The sequence below is a fragment of the Meles meles genome, chromosome 1 (genome assembly GCF_922984935.1).
Source record: "Meles meles chromosome 1, mMelMel3.1 paternal haplotype, whole genome shotgun sequence".
NCBI lineage: Eukaryota > Metazoa > Chordata > Mammalia > Carnivora > Mustelidae > Meles > Meles meles.
In genome coordinates, this window is record NC_060066.1 from 197,938,886 (window position 1) to 197,961,681 (window position 22,796).

Below are 22,796 nucleotides of genomic sequence, written 5' to 3' on the forward strand. Positions count from 1 at the left end.
ACCTAACTCATTTGCTTAAAGCAGAAGAGAATTTTTTTTTTTTAGTATATGTGCTGCCGAAGCGAGCACAGCAGAAGAGAATTTTTTGACTCCAGTAAGTGAAGAAGACCAAATGCAGACTGGCTTTAGGCCAGCGGAGCGAGATCCAGGGTCTCAGACATTGTTATCCAGGCTCTGGCACTCTCTCTTCTTCTCCTGGCTCACTTCCACTCCATGTGTGGGCTTCATTCTCACCATACTCTCTCCATTAGGCAGGAACCCTGGTTGCTGGCAGCTCAAGCCTATATTTCAATGCAGCTTCAAATTTAAAAGGAAAAGAGATTCTCATGGCTTCCACTGTTCTGAGAAGGCTGTGGCCCTGCTTGGGTTACATGTCCCTTCCGGACCAGTCACTGTACCAGCGGGACAGGGTGTTCTGATTGGCCTGCCTACGTTATACACCCACTTCTGGGTCAGGGGAACCTGAGCTCCAGGACTGGCATCCCTGCGGGGCCACGTGGATAAGGAAAAGATGTCTCATTCCCCAAAGGAAGGGCTGTTGAGCAACGAACAACCTGTGTTCTTTTCTAATTCTTTCCTCTGAGGGAATCCCAAAAATCCTCCCAGGAGGGTAGAAACTGTCCCAGCTATGGAATCTCGTTCCTATGCAGATACATTCCCAGCACCGCCCCCCGCCCCATCTTTCCCACCTGAGTTCAGAAGTAGCGCAGGCTCTATTTAGAGAACCAAGAAATCACACAAAAGCATAAAGCAAAAAAGCTTTTTTTTTTTTTTTTGCATGTTGACGTTTGTCTTTCCAGTTCCTTTAAAACGTGTAACATATATGTTTATGTTTTTAAAAACAATAATGTTATTATTTAATACATGCTGTTTGTGGCCCTGTTTTTCACTTAGCATACTAGTCTGAATGTCTTCTTATGCCTGTTAACATTCTTCCATGGCTTGATTTTTTGATAGCCATGAAGTATGCCATTGTGCAAATGAGAATGGTTTGTGCGTGTGTGTTTGTATATGTACGTACATACATACATATACATATATATAAATTAACAATTACTGTCGTATGAGTACTTAAAACGATAAGAGCCCCTTACAGAAACTTATGCAGCAAGCACTATTAGCTCTTTACATAAAAAGAAACCAAGGATCAAAGAGGCTAAGAATCCACCCAAGGTTACCCAGTCAAGTAAGTGGTAGAGTCAGACTTCAAACTGGGGCCTTTTGATCCCAAAGCCTGTGCTGTGTGCCCCACAGACTTACTAGAAAATGCCTTTGAAAGGCTCTGGTCGAGTCAAGGCCAACCAGGGCACGGTATCTGCCTGGAGGGCAGCTGGGAGCCACATCTGAAGCACTTCTCCAGCAGAGCTCTGTGCGCCGCCGGCCCCTAGCAGACAGACAGGGTTCCGGGCACTGAAGTACAGGGCTGCGTGCCTGTGAGCCTGCGACAGGCCTTGGGCAGGCTGGAGTTGAGTTGGATTATCATTCGGAGAAAGACGGCATAAAAACAACTAAGAACATTTTCACCTAGCAGAGTAAGTTTTAAAAGTTGATTACTCACTCTTGTTGGCAAAGCTCTGGGGAAGTAGATACCGTGCTGGGTTGCCCGTGAGAGTACAGATTGCCCCACACAGGGCAGTTTGGCAATAGCTATCCACTGTACAAGTAGGCATATTCTTGGACCTAGCGATGTCCAGTTCTAGGAATGGATTCTGTAGGTATGTGCACGTGCCCCTTGATAATATGTACAAGGTTGTTTGTTCCACTACCGTTGGTAACAGCAAAAGACTGGTCATATCCTAAGTGTTCTCCAGTAAGGGAAGTGGTTGAATAGATTATGGGACAATGGATATTAGTTTTGGTAATGCTAATTGCTTTAACTCCTAAGTCCCAGATCTCAGTAGCTTAATGCAATACAAATTTACTTCTCTCCCATGCAAAGTTGCAAATGGGTGCTCCTCTTGCAAGGGGTGACTCAGGGATCCAGGCTCCTTTCAGCTTATAGCTCTACCCTCTTCCACTTTTGAAACCCAAGGCCACTGTGTGCATTAAGCCAGGAGCGGGGAAGGGCATGGAGGTTTGTACGAAACAGTTTTTATGGGCCAGGCCTGGAAGTGGAGATACCGCTTTCATGCTCCTCCTGCTGGCTGGAACTCAGTCTCAAGGCCACATCCAGCTGCTGGGAAACAGAGTCCAGAGTCCAGCTGTATGTTTGGAAAGAGGAGAGACAGATTTGGTGATCAGCCAGCCGTCTATGCCGTGGGGAAACCAGATGTAGCTATAAAAAAGGATAAGGAAGGTCTTTCTGTAACTAATATTATTATGCACAAAGGCAAGTTTTGTGTAAAAAGTGGGGACATAGAGATTCACATTTACCTGTGTGTGCATAAGTTAGCTCTCCAAAGACACTGAAGAAACTGACCCATTTGTGGGTACGTGTTGGGCCACCATGTGGAAAGGGAATGTGGTACGCGGGTGACTTCTTTATATGCTCCTGATTTTCCTCATATATAAATATATTAACCTATAAAAAAAGGCAGAAGTGGCCATCAACCAAGTTGTTAGTCTGAAGGTACTAAGCCAAGGGAGAGAATTTAGGTACAGAGCCTCAGGGTGGAAACTGGGGAGAGCAGAGGAGAGCACGGGTTCAGGGCAGAGCCTGGGCCACAAAGGCTAAAGAGATTTCCCGAACCCCTCCGCAGGCAGCTGCAGTGGCTTCTTACATAACCATGCCCCAGAGGCTTCTGGGGACAACTTGAAATGGATATTTGCAGAGCAGGAAGAGCAAGCCGACTCACTCTGCCCGATCAAAGTCAGGACAGATACCCAGAGGAAGTAGAAGCTGGCTTTGTTTCTACACAAGCAGCCCTTGCCTTCAGAGGGACACGGAGGAAGCAGGAGCTTTCCGTTCTGTCCCCGGCCTGGCTCCTGTGCCACCCTTTGGACTGGCTGTAAGGCAGGGATCTAGGGGGTGGAGATGGTTCTCGTTCCTAACGTGCTTGCATGGATGGATCTGTGTGGAATCCATCATTTAGGCCCAGTCATTTCTTCACGTATATTTGGCTGTCTCCCCTGGTCCCGGCATCACAGGTGGTATGCTTACAGAAACGAAGATGAAGAGCATAGTTTTCAGAATTCCCGACTGCATGAAGTTGTCCGGTCGGGGGATTGGCTGACTGGCCGCTCTCCGATGAGCAAGAGGTTCCTGCCCTACGGGCGGGACCTCACCCGCTGTACAGTGCTTCTGCCTCATTGTCTCATTCTCTGCCTCCTGTCTCTGAAGAATTCCTGGAAAAGCAGCCCTACATTTCTGATTTGGTTCAGTTCTCTGCTTTCCTCAGGGCAGCATCAACATGAGCCGCGTGGCTGTGATGGGACATTCATTTGGCGGGGCCACAGCTATCTTGGCTTTGGCCAAGGAGACCCAGTTTCGGTGAGTGTCCTAGCGACGCTGCTGTGAGCTCTGCACACTGTTTTGTCATTCAGCAAGTATTTGTCACACGATCGTTATGTGCTAGGCACTGGTTTGGGAGCTGGGGACGCAGTGGTGAACAAGAAAATAATGTCTCTGATTTCATGGAATTATGTTATTGTGGGAGGAGACGGACGAGTAAACAAGCTAACAGCCAAATCCCCAGCACTCAGGTGCAGTGAAGAAAATAAACGAGGCTGATACGCCAGAGTAATTGGAGGCTTCTTTCAGAAAGTGACGTAAGCCAAGACTTCAGAAGCCAACCGTGTGACAGTCTAGGGAAGGATCATTCTAGGCAGAGGGAACAGGTAATGCAAAGGCCCTGTGGTAGGAGGAAGCTTGCCGTGTCAGTGTGGGAGCAGCACAGTGAGTGAGGGGGAAGTGGTTCAAGATATGATCCGAGAGATAAACAGGCTAGATCACACGGCCTTTTGGCCAGAGTGAAGAGTTCAATTTTATTCCAAGTACAATGGGAGACCATTAAGGGTTTTAAGCAGAGAAAAATATTTTAAGTTTTTATTTATTCATTTAACTAATCACTATACCCAGCATGGGGCTCAAACGCACAACCCCAAGATCAAGAGTTGCATATTCTTCTAACTGAGCCAGCCAGGCGCCCTGAGAAAAATCTTACTTACATATTAAAGTATTAAGAATACAGTGCCGGTAGTTCCAGGAAAAATCAGTGAATTAAGTGTCCAACTTGATCTCAGCCCAAGTCTTGATCTCAGGGTCCTGAGTTCAAGCCCTGTGTTGGGTTCCACACTAGGCATGGAGCCTACTTTAAAAAAAAAAAAGAATTAAAAATAAAAAAAAAATAAAAGATCCCTCTGGCTACTGTATGCAGAGTAGATCGTTGCAGGACAAGACTGAAAACCAAGAGGCCAGTTAGAGGAAGGCTATTTCAGAGTCAAGGTCAGAGATGATGGATTGGCATTCGGATGGAGGTGGCAGGATGGAGAGATACAAATTGAGTCAGGATATGTTTTAGAATTTGAGTGGGGGAGATGATTGTTCTTTTTTTTTTTTTTAAGATTTTATTTATTTATTTGACAGAGAAATCACAAGTAGGCAGAGAAGCAGGCGCGGGGGGGCGGGGGGGGGGGGAAGCAGGCTCCCTGCTGAGCAGAGAGCCTGATGCGGGGCTTGATCCCAGGACCCTGGGATCATGACCCAAGCTGAAGGCAGAGGCTTTAATCCACTGAGCCACCCAGGTGCCCCGAGATGATTGTTCTTTATTGAGATGGAGAAGACTGGAGGAACTCTGGGTGGGGGAGAGGAGCTAATCTTAGGGCCTTAGTTTTGCCCCAGGGGACAGATTGCTCGACACACTGGCCATGTGTTTGAGCTGTGACACCACGGAGGCTTTTCCTGACCTCCTGTGCCGTGCACACTGTGGGCTCACATAGCTCCTCTTGCAGTCAGGGCACTAAGCTCTATTTTGTTCCCTTGTCTGTTCTGTCTCCCCTTGCTCCTTAAGAGCAAGAACTGTGTTATGTGTCTCTGTATCCACAGCATGGGGCCAAGCACATAGTAGGTACTCAGTGAATGTTGAATGAATGGCCTTTGAGTAACCCAGGTCAGCTGCCTGAGAGTAGACCCGGGAAAAGGTCTTAAATACTTCCTTGAATACCTCAATTCAGATATCGTCCAGATATCCTTGCTGTCAGGGACTTTAAAATCTAGAAGGATCTGGGGTGTCTAGCTGGCTCATTGAGTAGAGCATCCAACTCTTGACCTCGGGGTTGTGAGTTCAAGTCCTGCGTTGGGCATGGAGCCTATTCTAAAATAAATATAAACAAACAAACAAACAAAATCTAGAAGCATCTTTGGTGACAGGTAAAAGGGACATCTATCCAAGATCCTAACAGAAGTGTCTGGGCCCTGGTATCCCCTTCGTGGCTTTCTGAGCCTTCGTCCCACTGAAGGGAAGAACCCTGTCCCTCCCCCACTGGCCTGACTATTCTTGCCTGGGTTTCTGCACAGCATTTCCAAATGTCTGGTCCTGTCGCAGGTGTGCTGTGGCTCTGGACGCTTGGATGTTTCCTCTGGAGCATGACTTTTACCCCAAAGCCCGAGGCCCTGTGTTCTTTATCAATGCTGAGAAATTCCAGACAGTGGAGAGTGTCAACTTGATGAAGAAGATATGTGCCCAGCACGAACAGTCCAGGATCATAACCGTCCTGTGAGTAAGCCGCAGGGTCTTGATCAGGATCCCCAGTGTCCTCCCTGTTTGCTACTTGGTGAAGGCTCTCTTAATTTCTTGTAAATTATCCATAAGTTCTACCCATTAATACAATACTTAAATACTTCCTGAAATGCAAAGTGTTAATTCCTTTAGGATTTCCTGTCTGTCCTCCTTCATCAAGTTCTACCTACAGCAATTCATTTACTACTTTATATGACCCGATGATGGGATTTACCTATTGCTTTCTGGAAGAAGAATATTGTGGGATTGTGAGTTGGAGAGGGAAAGGATGGGTGGATGGACTCCAGAGATCTCTAACCTCATTTGGGAATTTTATTGGGTCTTTTGAAGAGTGTATACAACAGACCCTTGACATTCACGAGATAGACTTTTGGAGACCTTGAATACCTCAATTCGAATATCGTCCATAAACCATCTCTAGTCTCCCCAAGAGAAACCACATTCACTTCCATTGCTAGCACCGTCAGGTGGTTTTCTCTCGGGAGCCACTTATCACAGAAAGAAAATTTTGAGTGACCTTCAGATCCGCACCGTAGATCAGAAGTGGCACAGAGTTCAGGTGCAGGGCTGAGGGCCCATGGACAAGTCTCCCAACTTGTTTCTGCCCTGCACTCAAGCCCAGCAGAGCCTGACCACATATGCCTCAAGGGTCCCAGGTCCTAGTTCAGCAAAACGGCAACGAACTACATGTTACCGGCTTCTGGAATCACTCCGGTAATTGAAATTCTAAATCAAAAGCCCTGGAATGCTGGCAGTTCTGTAGTCAGTACTTCTTCCCGTACTTCTCTTGGCTAGGCTGCCTTCCTTAGGGCCAGCGCTCCCCTGTCCTTCGGATCTCATGGCTGCAGGGGACTGCTTTACAGTTTCCCCTGCCAGTCAGATGGAGGATAATAGTGACCTCTGGAGGGAAGGGAGGCGAGAACAGTTGGCAAGGGGAATCCAAGGGCGATCGAACTATCGGCACTGTATTCTTAAACCGAGTGTTGGGTACCCAAGTGTCCATTATATTATTCTTTCCACTTTTTCATCTGCCTTAAACAACACATTTTTAAAAACAAGTCAGGTTTTCTACATGATGTCAACTAAAGTTTAGCGTTTAGATTTTCTTTCCTCATTGAATTGACTAGTAAATACTTAGCTATGAGTCATAGCCCAAAGTGAACCTAGTGGGAATTTCACTTTTGAATTAAATGTATTTGATAGCTAGGAACTTAAATTCTAATCCAAAAGCCCTCTCTTATAGGCGTTTGCTCTTACTTTTCTGATTACTTCAATAAAGGCAGGTGACTCCTTCTCCTGTTTACTTTGTGGTACTGTTCTGATGAAGAAGGAGCCGATATGTTTTGTGACTATTTAAACATCACCAGGGAAAAGCCACAGTGGTTTATAATGACAGTGGAATGGCAGGTACGGCAGGCCTTGCCTCCTCGCGGCCTCGCCCTGCACTTGCCCTACTCTACTTAACTCAGCCTTTCCCGGCACTGTCAGACATTGTGTGGGGGTTGAGGCAGCTTTGAAGCCAGACACACCTGCATTCAAGTCCTAACTCTGTCCCGGCCTGGCTGTGTGACCTTGGGCAGATCATTTCCTCTGATTCCGTCCAAAGGAAAATGCTTCCTTTCTGAGACTGCGGTGAAAACTCAGTGCACGTAAAGCCCCTCGCCTGTGGTGGGTGCTTAGTAAATATTCGTGTGCTCTCGCCTCCAGACCTGTATCAGTTACTCATTTCTCTTTGCCTCTAGTGGTTCTGTTCATCGGAGTCAAACTGACTTTGCTTTTGTGGCTGGTAACTGGATTGGTAAATTCTTCTCCACGCGAACTCGTGGGAGCTTGGACCCGTATGAAGGTCAGGAGGTTATGGTGAGGGCCATGTTGGCCTTCCTGCAGAAGCACCTAGGTAAGTAGCGAACTGGGTTTTGTGGGCAGCCCTGGGGGTCCCTTAGATTTCCCTACCCAGTGGCCTATCCTGACATGTCCCAGGTCAGGCCGATGTATGGCAAAAGGAAAAATCTGAGTGAAGGAGAGAGTTGCGTAGAGTTGCAGACAGAACGCTTAGCTGTAAGTTTGCAGACCCTAACTCTTGTCTCTTACTCCCCGAATGACCTTGGCCTAGTCATTTAACTTCTGAGCCTCGGTTTCCTGACTGTAAATGGCACTTTCACCCTCTCTCTCTCTCTCTCTCTCTCTCTCCCATTTCCTGTATCCTAATTCATTCTCACTCCCCTCATCTGTACTACAGAGGAAGTTATGATGCTAAGTGGGCTGAATTTGTAGACATACTTTAAACAAAACAAAGCATGGAAGGCTTATGACCGGTGTCATCCATCACTGACCAGCTAAGTGGCAAGGCCTGTAGAGGTCTTTGGTGCAGCCTTCCACCCAGGGGAGGTCTCCTCTCCCTTCGTCCCACCACAGAGTCAGGCAGCATGGAGAGTGCGCTGCTACGGGGGTCAGCCCCCTCTGCCTCTCCATTTTAAGACTGATATTCTAGTTAGTCTCTTTTTGGTTACGAGGACTGGAGATTCCATCACTGACCTCGAGAAAAAAAGGAGAGTTTGTTTATGAAAGTACACCCGGCCACGTGGGAAGTGAAGAGTAAGGGGAACCGAGGTAGCTTAGGAGGACTGACCGCTCTCTCTCTCTGGTCTCTCTCGTGGGATCAGTCTCTCCGTCTCTTCCTCTCATGACATCTGTTTCTCTTACCTCTGGTCTGTTTTCTTTTCTACTCTGGTTTTTCTCTTGCTGATAGCATCTCCTTACTCATAGGTTAACTGGTTCCTCAGAGCTTTGGTTGGCTCGAACCACTCACGGCTTGGTCTCCCTACTTTGCGGCATCCTTTCTCCTGTGGCTCTCGGTCCTCGCTGCCATATTTTCTTGGGTTTCTTCAACCAGATTCCCAAGAGAGACAGCTTGATTCTCCCAGCTCACCTTTACTTAGCAGCACGTTGTAAGCCAGTGCCCCACTGAGGCCTGGAGCTCTCTTGAGCGATGTCCCTTTCTAATCCAGCCAGCATAGAGGAGGCGAGGGGCTGGGTGGCTCAGTCCGTTAAGCATCTGCCTTCAGCTGAGGTCATGATCTCAGCTTCTTGGGATGGAGCCCCGCATTGGGCTCTCTGCTTAGCGGTGAGTCTGCTTCTCCCTCTCCCTCTGATCTCTCTTGCTTTCACACTCTCTCAAATAAATAAGATCTTAAAAAAAAAAAGTGAATGGAGGCAGCTACCACTCTGTGCCCCAGACTGACCCCTCAGCGGTGTTGTGCACAGTGCAGTTTCCTTCAGAAGGGAGCCAGGCCAGCCCGAGTGTCCAAGGTCACCTCACTCTAGCCTAAGACTGAGATCTGATCCTTTCTGAGTCCTCTCTGCTTGACCTGGTCATCCCCTCGTGGGCCGCCCACAGAAGGTGCCGACCCCTTGCACGTGGCAGCTGTTCAGGTACTCAAAGTCCCCAGTGGTGTCTTCTCTGTGTTTTCTGTTCGGTACGTGCGATGTCCATGGTACCTCCATCTGTCCCCCGTGCGGTTCCCCACGTCGCCATTTATTATCCCCTTTGGATGCACTGTTTGTCAGGGTGCCTTTTGATGTGCGGTGCCCTGACTTAAACCTGACGTGCTGGATGTGGTACATAGACCAGGATGGTCACCTCTGTGCTCTGGACACTAGACGTCTAGTTGCATGGCCTGAGTGCCTAACAAAGTTGGTGTGAATTCACTTTGCTTTCTTCTTTAAAAAATATTTTATTTATTTATTTGAGAGAGAGGGAATGAGTGAGAGAGAACACAAGCAAGGTGAAGGGCAGAGGGAGAAGCAGACTCCCTGCTGAGCAGGCAGCCCGGCGTGGGACTCGATCCCAGCATCCTGGGATTCGTGACCTGAGCTGAAGGCAGAGGCTTAACCAACTGAGCCACCCAGGCGCCCATGGATTCAGTTTGCTTTTAAAATATATTTGTTCTGTTATGAATGTATTGACTCTCTTTTTTTTTTTAAGATTTTATTTATTTATTTGATAGATAGAGATCACAAGTAGGCCGAGAGGCAGGCAGAGAGAGAGAGAGGAGGAAGCAGGCTCCCTGCTGAGCAGAGAGCCCGATGTGGGGCTCGATCCCAGGACCCTGGGATCATGATCTGAGCCGAAGGCAGAGGCTTTAACCCACTGAGCCACCCAGGCGCCCCTGTATTGACTCTCTTAACCGGAATTTACATATCCACCTACATGTTCATTTCATCTTGCTCCTGTGAGCCATGATGCCCTCTGGGTTTAGAGACCTTAGGGTTAATACTTTTAAAGCAGTGCCCTATCACCTCATGGGAGAGGGAATGGATCCGTGACCCTAGACTGCAGTGGGGACTGACTACATGGTCCTCAGGCCACTTTCCCTGGTTACTGTGAGCATCGTGTCATTAGCTAAAGAGTGAAAGATGGCAGGGGAGGCACAGTGGCATGATCGGGCTGCCTTTAGGAGCGGTATCTGTTGAGCTAAGATGCTCGTTACCGGAGACCAACAGAAGAGCTGGGAAGGAGAGTCTTAGACTGTAGGGAGATTATCCAGAACTTGCTTTACGCCAGGCCTTCACTAAGTACTCAGATTCACCATCACATGTAATCCCGAAGACGGCCTTCTCTGGTAGGTACTTGTTTTATTAATGCCATTTTATAGGTGAATGAATGAAGCTTAGGAAATTTAAATAATTTGTCCACGGTTATCTGGTTATTAAGTGGCAAGGCCAGAATGCACCTAAATTGTCTGATTCCAAAGCCCGCATACTTAGCTGATGCCCTGCCCTGTCAGTGACTCAGATGACCAAGGTGTGACCTCAGTCTTGAGGAGACACAGAGAGCAGGCATGTAGCTGATGGAAGGGAAAGGACAGCCAGGAGAGGAGGCTCCCCAGACAAAGTGATGCGTGTCTTTAACCTTAACAGATGAGTCTAGTTCACCAGGGAAGGGGCCAGGGTCTTGTGAACAGAAGGCACAGAGGCTTGTGTGGTCGGTTTGGAGAAACTGGGTTTAGTGTGTCTGGCGCCCAGGAGAGTGAATTGGCAGAACTTAAAGGCAGAGAAGTGGGCAGAAGCCAGGTGTAGGAGCCACGCATTTGCTGAAATGTGTGTGGATTTTAGTCCATTGGCAAGGGAATGTCACGAGTAGACGTGTGTGGGCCGTCTGGCTGCATCATGGATGATGGGCGGTGGCCCTGTCTGAGAGGCTGCGGGTCCCGCTCCGAGGCTCTGGTGTCCCCGGGCGAGAAGAGATGGGACAGAGTCTGGAAAGGCAAAGCCTCTCCGCTTGGGGCAATTAGCTTTGCAAAGAGAGAAAAGCATGTTGGTGGCCACATGGTGCAGGTAACACAGGAAACCGAAATGGGTCGCAGCGAGCTGTACCTCTCCCCGCTCCTAAAAATACCTCTGGGAGCGCATCTGCCACTGACCCAGGGATGTTCTTTCTCTTCTATTAAGAAGATGGGTGCTTCTGTCCGATGAGCTGTAGGCAGCTTCTGTCTCCACTCCTCCACTCTCCCTTCTCCTTTCTCTGCAGACCTCTGATACCCTTCCCTCCCCTGTCTCTGAGCTGATGAACTTGGCCTCCCAGCTCACTGAGAGAATGGAAATAGTCAGTACTTTCTCGAAATCCCAGCACCTCATCCACCCACCTTTGTGTGACGCTCAGCTCCGCGCCTGGCTACTAGCTCCCAGTCCGTTCTCTAAGGCCAGCCGCACCACCCGCACACCACGTTCCCTTCTCTCCCCTGTGGGCTCAAGGTGATTGTGACAACAGGTTTTTCCTTTTATCTGCAGACTTCAGTCTGCCCCTCTTGACCTGGTTCATTTCACCCTGAGATTTCTCTCTCTCTCTCTCTCTCTCTCTCTTATTTTTAGAGGTCTTATTTATTTATTTGGGAGAGAGAGTGAGTGAGAGAGAGAGGCAGAACAAGTAGGGGGAGAGGCAGGAGAGAAAGAAGCAGACTCCCTGCTGAGCCAGGGAGCCTGATGCAGGAATCGATCCCAGGATCTTGGGCTCATGACCTGAGCTGAAGGCAGATGCTTAACCAACTGAGCCGCCCAGGTGCCCCTCACCCTGAAATTTCTCTTAAAAGATACCTACTTGACCCCACTTTCCCTTCCAGTTAGCACCCCATTTCCCTGTTCCTCCTAACAAAACTCCTCGAAAGAATGTCCGTCTTTACTCTCTCTGGCTCTTCTCTGCATTCTCTCCTAAACCCACTCTAGTCGGGCATTTGCATCCCAGTTCCCTGTGAGAACTGCTTTTGTCAATGTGGCCAGTGACCGTCACAGCCCTCAGCCCGGTGGCGAGTTCTCCTTCCTCATGCTGGCGTGCTCAGCAGCTTCTCAGAGAGCTGGTGACGCCCTCCTCCGTGAAACCCCGTGTTCGCTTCCAGGACACCCCACTGTGGGTGTTCTCCTGTCTGGATGTCTGCTCCTCCTCAGTCTGCGTTACTGCTTCCGGGGTTCAGGGCTTGGACCTCGTCCCTGTATCCCCTCATGTCATCTATCCACTCTCATGGCCTGAAGTCTCAGGCTGACAACACCCCACTTTATGTCTCCAGTTCGATCTCTCGAGCATCAGATCTGTATAACCCACCACTCAGGGCTTCTCCACCCAGTAGACATCCCCGACAAAACCCAATTCCGAGTTACTCAAGCTGACGTCTTCATTCTTGTCTCTGCTCCCCTTTCCGATCCCTCAGAAATCCTCTTGGCTCTACCTTTCAACTACATGTGGAACCTCGTCACATGTCCTCACCCCCGTGACTGCCACCCTGTCCAAGTTGTCTCTCCCTGCCCTTGCCTCCCTACACGGTCTTTTCTTAATCAAGTGGCCAGAGTGAACCTGATAGAAACTAAGTCCAATCTCTCACACCCCTCTTCCGAATCCTCCGTGGCTCCCCATTTCTCTGAGAGCCAAAGCCAATGTCTAGCGTCCTGCTGGCCCCGTATGATGTGGCCCTCGGTCCCTCCTGACCCCCTCCCTGCTGCTCCTCCCCAGGCCGCCTTCAGTGTTGCTGCGCGAGCCTCCGGTGCTCCAGACACACACCCACTTTGGGGTCTTTGCACTGCTGTTCCTGCTGTCTGGGACACTGTTCCATTTGGTCCCGTGGCTTCTTCCCATCTCCTTTAGGTCTTTGTGCAGATCTCCCCAGTGAGGCCCACCCTGACCATCCTTTTTATTTTTTATTTTTTTAAAGTTATTTTATTTATTTATTTATAGATTTTATTTATTTATTTGACAGAGAGATCACAAGTAGGCAGAGAGGCAGGCAGAGAGAGGGGGAAAGCAGGCTCCCCGCTGAGCAGAGAGCCCGATGTGGGGCTCGATTCCAGGACCCTGAGATCATGACCTGAGCCAAAGGCAGAGGCTTAATCCACTGAGCCACCCAGGCACCCTATTTATTTATTTTTTTAAAGATTTTATTTATTTGTTTGACAGACAGAGATTACAAGTAGACAGAGAGGCAGGCAGAGAGAGAGAGGAGGAAGCAGGCTCCCCGCTGAGCAGGGAGCCTGATTCGGGGCTCGATCCCAGAACCCTGGGACCATGACCTGAGCCGAAGGCAGAGGCTTTAACCCCTTGAGCCACCCAGGTGCCTCTTAAGTTATTTTATTTAAGTAATCTCTATACCCAGTGTGGGGCTAGAACTCATGACCCTGAGATCAAGAGTCATACACTCTTCTAACTGAGCCTCCCAGGCACCCCTGATCCCCCTTCTTATGCCCCTGTACCTTCCCTTCCTCCCCTCGTCCCCATCTCCCAGGCACCACCACTGCTTCTCTTATCCGCTCTGTTTCTTCCCCATAGTGCTTACCACCTTTCCCCACGCGATATAATTTATTGTGTTTATTGTTATCTGCCTATTAGATTATGAGCTCTATGAGGATAAGGGTTTCTGTTTTTGTGTGGATGTATTTTTAGCACTAAGAACAGATTGGCCCGTCATGGGCGTGCTTGACAGTTTCTGAATTGATGAATATGTAACACTTACTTGTTGAGGAACTCTTCCCTGCCAGGTTCGTGGCAGGGCACTGGGGATCCAGAGATGAAGGAGCGTGGTCCCTGCCTTCTGTCCCAGCTTTTGTTTCTTTGGAACAAAAGCACCATTTGCCTGCTCAGCTGTGCCCTGCTCCCTCCGCCTGAGGCCTTAGTCCCTTTTTGACTGTTCTTGCTATGGTAGACCCATCTGCCTGCGATCCCAGGGCCCTCTCTGGAATCCTTTCCAGTGTTGGGCTGCCTCATGATGTTGCCGTCTCGTTGTCTCCTGCTTGTCCATGGAGGTCCCCTGGCTGATGTGCAAAGATCCCTTCCTTCCTGCTCAACGGCTTCCCTGAGCTTGGACGTGGGCTTTCCATTTTCTCACGTCTTTGACCCAGGTTTGAATTCTGTCTCTACCACTTCTCCGCTAGAATGACCTTGGGTGAATCGGGTAGCTTCTCTGAGCCTCAGTTTCCTCTGCTGTAAAATAGCTAATACAGGACTTTCTGCGTAGGGAGACTGTGAAAATTACATGAATCAGTGCGTGTCTGGCACAGTCTCTAGGATGCATTACCCTTCCGTAAATACTGCCTTCTGTTATTATTATTACCCTTACTGGGTTGTTCTGGGTCAAGCAAGTCATTTATGAAGCACACTGATGAAAGCACTCAGTGGATACTAGTTACATACTGCTCTCACCATCACACCCACCATAACCAGTCCTTTCCGTGTCCCTGGTGCTCTTCTCCAGGATGACCCCAGAAATCCATGGTAGCCACTCTTTGAACTAACCTTACAAAGATTTCCCTAACCTTCCTGTTTTTTCCCCCCACAGACCTACAAGAGGACTATGACCAGTGGAACAGCCTCATTGAAGGCATTGGACCATCGCTCACCCCAGGGGCCCCACACCATCTGTCCAGCCTGTAGGCACAACCAGCCATTTGTGAAAGGTCACTGAGCTGAGTTCCCACTTGGGGCCTGCCCAGGGACACGTAGCCTCCTATCAAGAAGTGGCTGATGTGACCCTCACAGATCGAGAGGATGTAATTACGCTGCTGATTAGATAACTGGGTACTTTGATCTTCGACTTGCTGATCTTAAACTCACACTGGGACTTGGATCACTTACTGATTGGCAAACTGACTTTCTGGGAACTGAACCCTGATGGTGTGGGGAGCAAGCAGTGGGGTAGGGCTGGGGGACGGGGGTTCTTCAAGCTTTAAGCTGAGCAGTATTAACCCAGGGACCTACTCCCTCCCCTTGGGCCATTGTGTTTTCTGCCGTGGAAGAAATGAAACCAAAGGATGGAGTAAAATTCCCACCTTCAGGACCTCTAGCCCAGCTTAGCACTACCTCTTCCTGCCTCTCAGCCTTTCCCTCCCCAGGGCCATTTGGTAAGTTCTGAGCACTTTAGGTAACTTTCTAGGATGTGGACCACCATCAAGATTCTCTGTTTATTTTCTTGTTACATGAAACATGGTCAGGACTCAGACTTGTGAGCCCACGGAGGAGGGCGGGAGCAGGTGTCCTCACAGCATAGGGAGAGAAGCTGAGGTCCAGAGTGGTGTCGCAGAAGCTCTGGGTGTCATGGAGGTTTGCCAGAAATGTACCTTGACAGGAACCCACACAAGTTGGTGGAGATGGAGAAGGTAGGTTAACACCATTAAGTGGCCATTTGAACAGACCCTTGCCACAGGAGGGAGATGGTTTAGTTGGTTATAATTCAGCCCCGCCACCCCCACCCCTGGAGATATCTAGGAACACTTTGGTCTTTCCTCTTACCTCAGGTATCATGAGCCTCCATGGAACATGCCCAGAATCAGGGCGCTATAATTGTCTGTTTTCCGGCTCTGAGGCCCTAGCCTCAAATGTATGTCAAGATATAGATTGAATTTCCATTCTGTTCCATTTATAATATGAATGATATTAATACTCATGTTTTTTTCCTTCTGTCTTTCTTTGTTCGCTTACCACTTATGCCCATGTGGGAAAAAAACTTTAAAAGGAAAGGAAATCTTCCTGGAGATCTAACTCAAAGCTGTCTGGGAACATAATCCTGAAACTCGCCTTTCTACTCCTTTAGACATCATACCTCAGCCCAGGTAGGGGACCCCAGATGAGGCAGGAGCAAAAAGGGTCTACACAGTAGACCCAAGGTCAGTGCCACCAAAGCAAGCAGGGACTATGTCTCCCATCTCAACAGCTGTTCTTTCTAAGACACGAAATACCGGGTCCACTGAGACTGTGGACCTTGGGAGGATCTTAGGAATTCTGGCGAGACGGAGTATAAAGAGAATATCCTTTATTAAAGCGCTGGGCTCTAGAATTTTGTATCCTGGTTTTGAGTCCTGGCTCTACCACCACTGTGTAAATTCGAGCAAACTGTTCTCTTTCCATTCTCAGTTCCTGACTTTCTAAAACGGGGATCTGCACCATGAATTGTTCAGAGGATTAAGTGTAAGGATGTGTGACCCATGGGTTATTTAAAAGTATGTTTCCTACTTTCCGAATATGTGAGATTTTTTAAACTATCTTACAGCTTTTGTTTTCTGGCTTGATTGCTTTGTGGTCAAAGAAAATAACCCTATAGTCTTCATCCTTCAACATTTGTTGAAACTTGCTTTTTTGGCCCAATGTAATATCAGTTTTATAAATATTCCATATATGATTTAAAAGACTGTATATTTTGAAGTTTGGGACTTGCCGTTTTACTCAACAAAGCATTATGGACTTCTAGGAGAGTGCATACAAGAATTTAAGAGAGCCTGCAAACCCCCATACGGGGACCAGAGCCCGTCCGCACTCACAGAACTGGTAGATGCCACTTCTTGTGCCTGGGGCTGGTGCTGCAGGTGCTGGGGGCCAGTGCTGGCAGCATTAGCCCAGGAGACCCAGCAAATATGTCCCATGTCTACGTAGGTAGGTATTGTTAAGAAGGTACTCAGAAACTAGACCCATCTCCCCCGTTCAGTTCATGATCTGGTAATGATTCATTTTTCCGGCAACACTGGAGTAGGTGAATCTTTTTTTTTTTTTTTTTTTTTAAATATTTGTTTGACAGAGAGAAATCACAACTAGGCAGAGAGGCAGGCAGAGAGAGAGGAGGAAGCAGGCTCCCTGCGGATCAGAGAGCCCGATGTGGGGCTTGATCCCAGGACCCTGGGATCATGACCTGAGCTGAAGGCAGAGGCTTTAACCCACTGAGCCACCCAGGTGCCCCTGTAGGTGAATCTTTATATAATTGAAAATTATCCTTTAAGCCACAAAATAGAATACTGGCTATTTTGAGTGGCAGTCTACCGAAAAGATAACGCACACATTTTCTTAATGTGAGCTGACCTCTGACTTTATAGGATGTTTCTGTTAAGATAAACTAGATTATGTAGTCATTAACAAGCAGTCCCCAAAGGTAACAGGTATATTTCTTGCCCATGTCCTTGATCTCTGTCGGTTGGGGAAGCTCTGCCTGGCGGCATCTTTATCCGCACTTGGGGACCCAGGCTGGATGGAAGCGTTCACTGCCAGTTGGGATGGAGCACCCGCTAGCTCTTGAACCTTCTGCCCAGAACGGCCACCCACTCACTGTTTCCATTCACATTTCATTAGCCAGAGCAAGCCATCTGGCCATACCTAGTACCCCACACCACCCCCCAGGAGAGCTGACCTACCTGTGGGCAGGTCTGAGGTCTGAGCAGCGGTACCCTCTGGTCTGCAAAGACGTGGAGAGCTGTTTGCTTCGACCCTCTGTGGCCCTGTGCTGGCCTCGGAGCTCTCTTGATTGCTTTTCGGAGTCCTGCCTCCCTTGTGGTCAGACTGCCAGCTCTCACTCCTCTTTGCCTTAAATGTGTCGGCCCCAGCAGTCCTCCCTGATCCCTTCAAGTCTGTGACCTCTGGTCAGCCACCTTATTTACAATTGTCTGAAGTAAAGGCAGCAGGTAGTCAGAGAGGGCGTTAGAGACTCTCCTGCAGTCAGTTAGAGACTCTCCTGCAGTCAAAGTGCACTGCTTTTAGCACTTGGACTTTGTAATCTTTCCTTTGCCTGCTCAGGAGGGACGTCACAAGGCCTTTGGTCTTTTGTCCTGGGTTGTGTTGTTTTGTTTTTTTTTTTTTAAGATTTTTATTTATTTATTTGACAGGCAGAGATCACAAGCAGACAGAGAGGCAGGCAGAGAGAGTGGGGGGGGGGAAGCAGGCTCCCCGCTGAGCAGAGAGCCCGATGCGGGACTCGATCCCAGGACTCTGGGATCATGACCTGAGCATCATGACCTGAGCGGAAGGCAAAGGTTTTAACCCACTGAGCCACCCAGGCGCCCCCTCTTTGTCCTGGTTTTTTTGTTTACTTCTAAGGGAAAGATACCAGCTAAGTGGGTCTTTAGATAAATAAGGTAATCATGCATATTGTTTGTCGTTTGCTGGTAAATAACCTGGTAAATTACCTTTCCAAAAGCTAAGAAGAGATTTTGGGTTTCTTTTTTTTTTTTTTTTAAAGATTTTATTTATTTATTTGACACAGAGAGATTACAAGTAGGCAGAGAGAGGAGGAAGCAGGCTCCCCGCTGAGCAGAGAGCCCGATGCGGGGCTCAATCCCAGGACCCTGGGATCATGACCTGAGCCCAAGGCAGAGGCCTAACCCGCTGAGCCACCCAGGTGCCCCTTGGGTTTCATTTGCATCTTGTTCCCCATCCCATCCTAGGACTGTACCTAGGGAAGCCTCCTAGTGGTACATGGTGAAGCTTCCGTGCGTGGGATGATGCGTGAGGGAAGGTTAGTCAACAGACTGGAATGAGATTCCTCATCCCTTGCCCTTCCGGGACTTGTCATGTGAGGCCGATCGGGTTCTCGCTGTGCCCCAACACAGTCCCCAGGTGCCTTTCCTGTGTATGTCCTGACATGGCTGCCTCCTTGCCCGTCCTCAGGAGGACTATGAGGCTCTTGAAACATCAGCGGACTTCAACTGCGCGTCTGGGCCTTGTGGGGGTCCTATATCTGCTCCCCTTTCTTCGGGGGTCCGTGGGCCTGCCGAGTGACAGAGGGACAGGAGAGCCTGCACTCTATACTCAGGACCCATGCTCATTAGGAAGATTACTTCCTGTCCTGTCACAACCACACGCAGATGCCCAGTGTCCCCGGCCGGTGCCGCATGGCGAAGGGACTGAGATGATGATCGCCACAGCCTGCGTTTACCGGGCCCTTCCTGGGAGTCAAGGATTCCGCTCTGGGCTTCACACACATCATCTCGCTAGCTTCTCACAGGAACCCCCTGAGCTCGGGTGCTGTTGGCCTCATTTTACGTATGCGGAACTAGAGCCCTAGAGAAGTGACTCGATCAAGAGGTCACAGCAAGTGTTTGGCATTTTGGCATCAAAATCCAAGCTCCTGATCACCGAGCCGTACTGTGGGTTACACAGTCTCGGTTTTGCACCTTCCTCTGTCTCTATGAAAAATGTAATTTCATGAGGAATGGAGTCAAAAACAGCAAACTCTATGGGGTGCCTGACTGGCTCGGTCCCTGGATGGAGCAGGCAACTCTTGATCTTGGGGTTGTAAGTTCGAGACCCACATTGGGCGTAGAACTCACTTAAGAATAAAATCATTAAGAATAAAACCCAGGGGCGCCTGGGTGGCTCAGTGGGTTAAGCCTCTGCCTTCAGCTCAGGTCATGATCTCAGGGTCCTGGGATCGAGCCTCACATGGGGCTCTCTGCTCAGCGGGGAGCCTACTTCCTCCTGTCTCTCTACCTGCCTCTCTGCCTACTTGTGATCTCTCTCTCTGTCAAATAAATAAATAAAAAAAATCTTTAAAAAAAAAAAAAAAAAAAAGACAGTTTTTCTGTTTTCTTGGCTCTGATTTCCTGCTCCTCACATCAAAACTCAAGACCTGCCCCACAGTTCTAGCCTGGTAGGCTCTCTTCGCCACCAGGAAGGGTCTACGCTCTTAGGTTTTGGTCTGGGTTTTAGTTTCACTCCTGATCATCCAAGCACACGTGTCTATGCAGCAGATAGAACCTGGAGGTCCTAAAATGTTGAGTGGGAAACTCAGAGGCCTGTGTAGATGTTGGTCGGAGGGAGGAGGACCTGGAGGCAGGGAGTGTGTAGTTGTAGTGGTAGTTTTCTGCTGCCTCTGAGGTGGGCATAAAGGGGTTCAAATGCCCCGTGACCTCCTCAGGAGACACCCCCGAGGCCTGACGAGGGCCTGCGAATGACTTCAGCTCTCCCCCTCGCTGCCAGCTCTGATTTCCCACCAGCTCTGCTGTGCCCTCCCCACTGCCGGTTTCCGGGTGCTTTTAGGCCAGTCTGACCAGCAGCTTACCCCTGGACTAATCCCTTTCCCCCTGCATCTTGCTGCCAAATCTGCCCTAAAACGCTCCTTTTGTATCAAAATGCCGGTCTGGCAAGGTGCTCTGATGGGAAGAGGACCAAACTGCTGGTCTGAAGCCAGGGTACTCGTCTCATCTCTGTCATGGTCTCTCTTGCTCCGTGACCTTGTGTAGGTGCTTTCCCTCCAGTGACTTCGGTCTCTCTGTCTGTATATCAGGCTTTGGGGTTGTGGTTGTTGATCTGGCTGATCCCTGAGACCCCTTCGGTTCTGCCATTCCAGGGCTCTGGCCTGGAGTTGTCAGGAACCTGCAGGACTCCCTTTTCCCTGTAGGATGGCCTCTCGCCCCCTCACTCCGTCTGGTCTTGCCCTATCCCTCCTGTCCTCTGCTTCTTACCTGCACTCTTTTTCCCCAGTCCCCCTAATGTGCCCACCCAGTTCCCCAAACCAACACACATGCCCTTTCTCGTGATGTTTCTTGCTTGGGGTGGGGAGGCCTCCCAGCCTCCTTCCTGTACTTCCAAGTACTGCTAATCCTTTAGGTCCCTTTCGAGTTTTCCCTCTTCTCGAAAAGCCTTCTTGATTAGACTCGACCAACATTGATCCCTTGGCCTCCTGCTCCCCAGGAGAAACACATCCGTGCCATATTTAGTGTTGGGCTGGATTACATTGTTCCAGGAGCAGGACCCATCTGTTGCATGGGAAAGCATCCCCTTGTTGACTGACACAGGGAGCAGGGATCAACTGTCCCCTCCCTGCTCGTCCCCTTCTAGTTCCCCAGCCAGACTTGGGAACAGCTGGTGTTCACCCAGCCCTCTGATGGCTCCAGCTGCCCCTGCTTCCCTTCCTTTTGGTTTTCTCAGACCCCAGCTGTGGGGCCCAGGGGCAGAGCCAGTGACGACGCGGCCCAGGGCAGCTGGAGTGAACAGAGATACACGGACGCGGGGCACCGAAGAGATAGAAGGAAAGCAGAACTGAGCACAGATCACACCGATACTGAAAACGAGGGAGAGTTTGCCAGCTTATTTTCCCCATCTTGCTTTCATCTAAAAAAAGAAGCTGCTCCAAAATCCAGTCCTCCTCAGCCTGCGAAGCCAGATGGTCCCTACATGCTCAGCCTGCCAAGTGTGCGCGTATAATTACTCATTTGCATGGTATCACACCCAGGTCTGAAGCCAGACACACTTTTTTGCCACTTGATCTGGAGCCAGTGAACCCTTCCGAGCCTTCCTTTTCTGTAAAATGGGGTCACTGATGCCTGCCATGCCCACCTCAGGATTGGGGTGGAGGGAGGGTCAGATGTAAGAGCGGCTTTGTAATTTGCAAGGCACTAGACAAATTTATATCGCTATTAATAACAGAAGTGCCGTATTTTGTTTTTGCCAGTGTGCCGCTACATAATGAGCCCTTGTTTCGGGCCAGATTCTGTGCTAAGTGTTGCACATACATTGTATCATTTAAGCCTAACAACATCCCTGCAAGGTAGTGCATGTTCTCCCCATACCGCAGCTCCGGAAAATGAGGTTCAGAAAGATGTCCTGGCTCAGCCACAGTCACCAGCATGTGATTAAGTCCTGGAGCCAGGACTTGAACCTAAATCGTCGGGTTCTAAGGCCAGTGCTCTGAATTTCTGATCATTCCTATCTCACAAAAAGAAAGCAGCTCTTTCCCCTACATGGGCGAAAATCACCCATGATTTGCTCTCCAGTAAATGCCCTCAACGGTTGGACCATACAAAGAGTCATTTTTGTTGATGGTCCAACTGGGTCCTGATAGGGCACCTGGAACGCTTCTCTAGCAGTTTCTAGCAGTCGAGGTGGGCTGGTTCCAACAGTCCATCTGTCATCTGTCCACCGCACAGAAAGTGAACAGTTCAGAGAACAAACCAATGGGGCTGACCAACTGGCAGAAAAAAATGTTTTTAATCTCTGGCATACAGGGTAGATCAATGATTCTCAGCTCTAGACACACATCCAATTGCTTTGGAACTTTGTACAAATACAGATAACCTGGCCATGTCTCCAGAGACCCAAAGAAGCTGACTCAGAAAGTAGAGGGTGGGCTTCAGGTGTGTGTGTGTGTGTGTGTGTGTGTGTGTGTGTGTGTGTGTGTGTGTGTGATAAGCTCGAGGGGTATTCCTGATAAGCAGCCTAGTTTGAGAACCCCTGCTATGGTTTAACATTATTAGCCTATTTTCCTCCTCCTCTTCTTTTTTTTTCTTAAGATTTTATTTATTTATTTGACAGACAGAGATCACAAGTAGGCAGAGAGGCTGGCAGAGAGAGAGGGGGAAGCAGGCTCCCTGCTGAGCAGAGAGCCCGATGCGGGGCTCGATCCCAGGACCCCTAGATCATGACCTGAGCCGAAGGCAGAGGCTTTAACCCACTGAGCCACCCAGGGGTGCCCTATTTTTCTCTTCTTTGTGGAACAAGAGAACTAGCTGAAAATACAGAATCATTAAATTTTAGAATGGGAAGAGCCTTTTGGTGCATGAGGAAACCAAAGCTCAGAGAAGTTCTGCAAGAAGTTGGTAGAGAATTAAAATCCAGATCTCGGGCTGCTTGGGTGGCTCAGTCTGTTAAGCGTCTGATTCTTGATCTCAGCTCAGGACTTGATCTCGGGTCAAGCCCTATGTTGGGTTCCACCCTGGGCATGGGACCTACTTAAAAAAGCAAATCCAATCCAGATCTGACTTCTAGTCTAGTGCTCTAGATGCTTCGAGAGATGCCAGGATTTTATTGGATTCATGAAGAAAATCCTCAGGACCCACTCACCATGACATCCATGGTTTCCAACAGTCCTACCTTGGAATTTTTGT

The 22,796-nt window shown here is 49.0% G+C and overlaps 1 protein-coding gene and 1 long non-coding RNA gene across 3 annotated transcripts in view; one reads left to right on the top strand and one right to left on the bottom strand.

Annotated features, from left to right (window-relative positions):
* The window catches only part of PAFAH2 (platelet activating factor acetylhydrolase 2), a 31,482-nt gene extending 15,277 nt beyond the window's left edge, over positions 1–16,205 (top strand). For both annotated transcript variants that reach the window (XM_046010408.1, XM_046010417.1), the window contains exons 8-11: positions 3,339–3,430; positions 5,484–5,654; positions 7,421–7,575; positions 14,495–16,205. In XM_046010408.1, coding sequence (XP_045866364.1) covers positions 3,339–3,430; positions 5,484–5,654; positions 7,421–7,575; positions 14,495–14,589 — 513 coding nt within the window. In that variant the 3' untranslated portion in view covers positions 14,590–16,205. The remainder of the gene's footprint in view (positions 1–3,338; positions 3,431–5,483; positions 5,655–7,420; positions 7,576–14,494) is intronic.
* On the bottom strand, positions 747–17,708 carry LOC123944945. Its single transcript, XR_006818871.1, has 3 exons — positions 17,331–17,708; positions 2,374–2,521; positions 747–2,201 (listed from the first exon to the last, which is right to left on the bottom strand). It is a non-coding gene; the product is annotated as an uncharacterized LOC123944945 (long non-coding RNA).
* Positions 17,709–22,796: the final 5,088 nt, after the last annotated feature.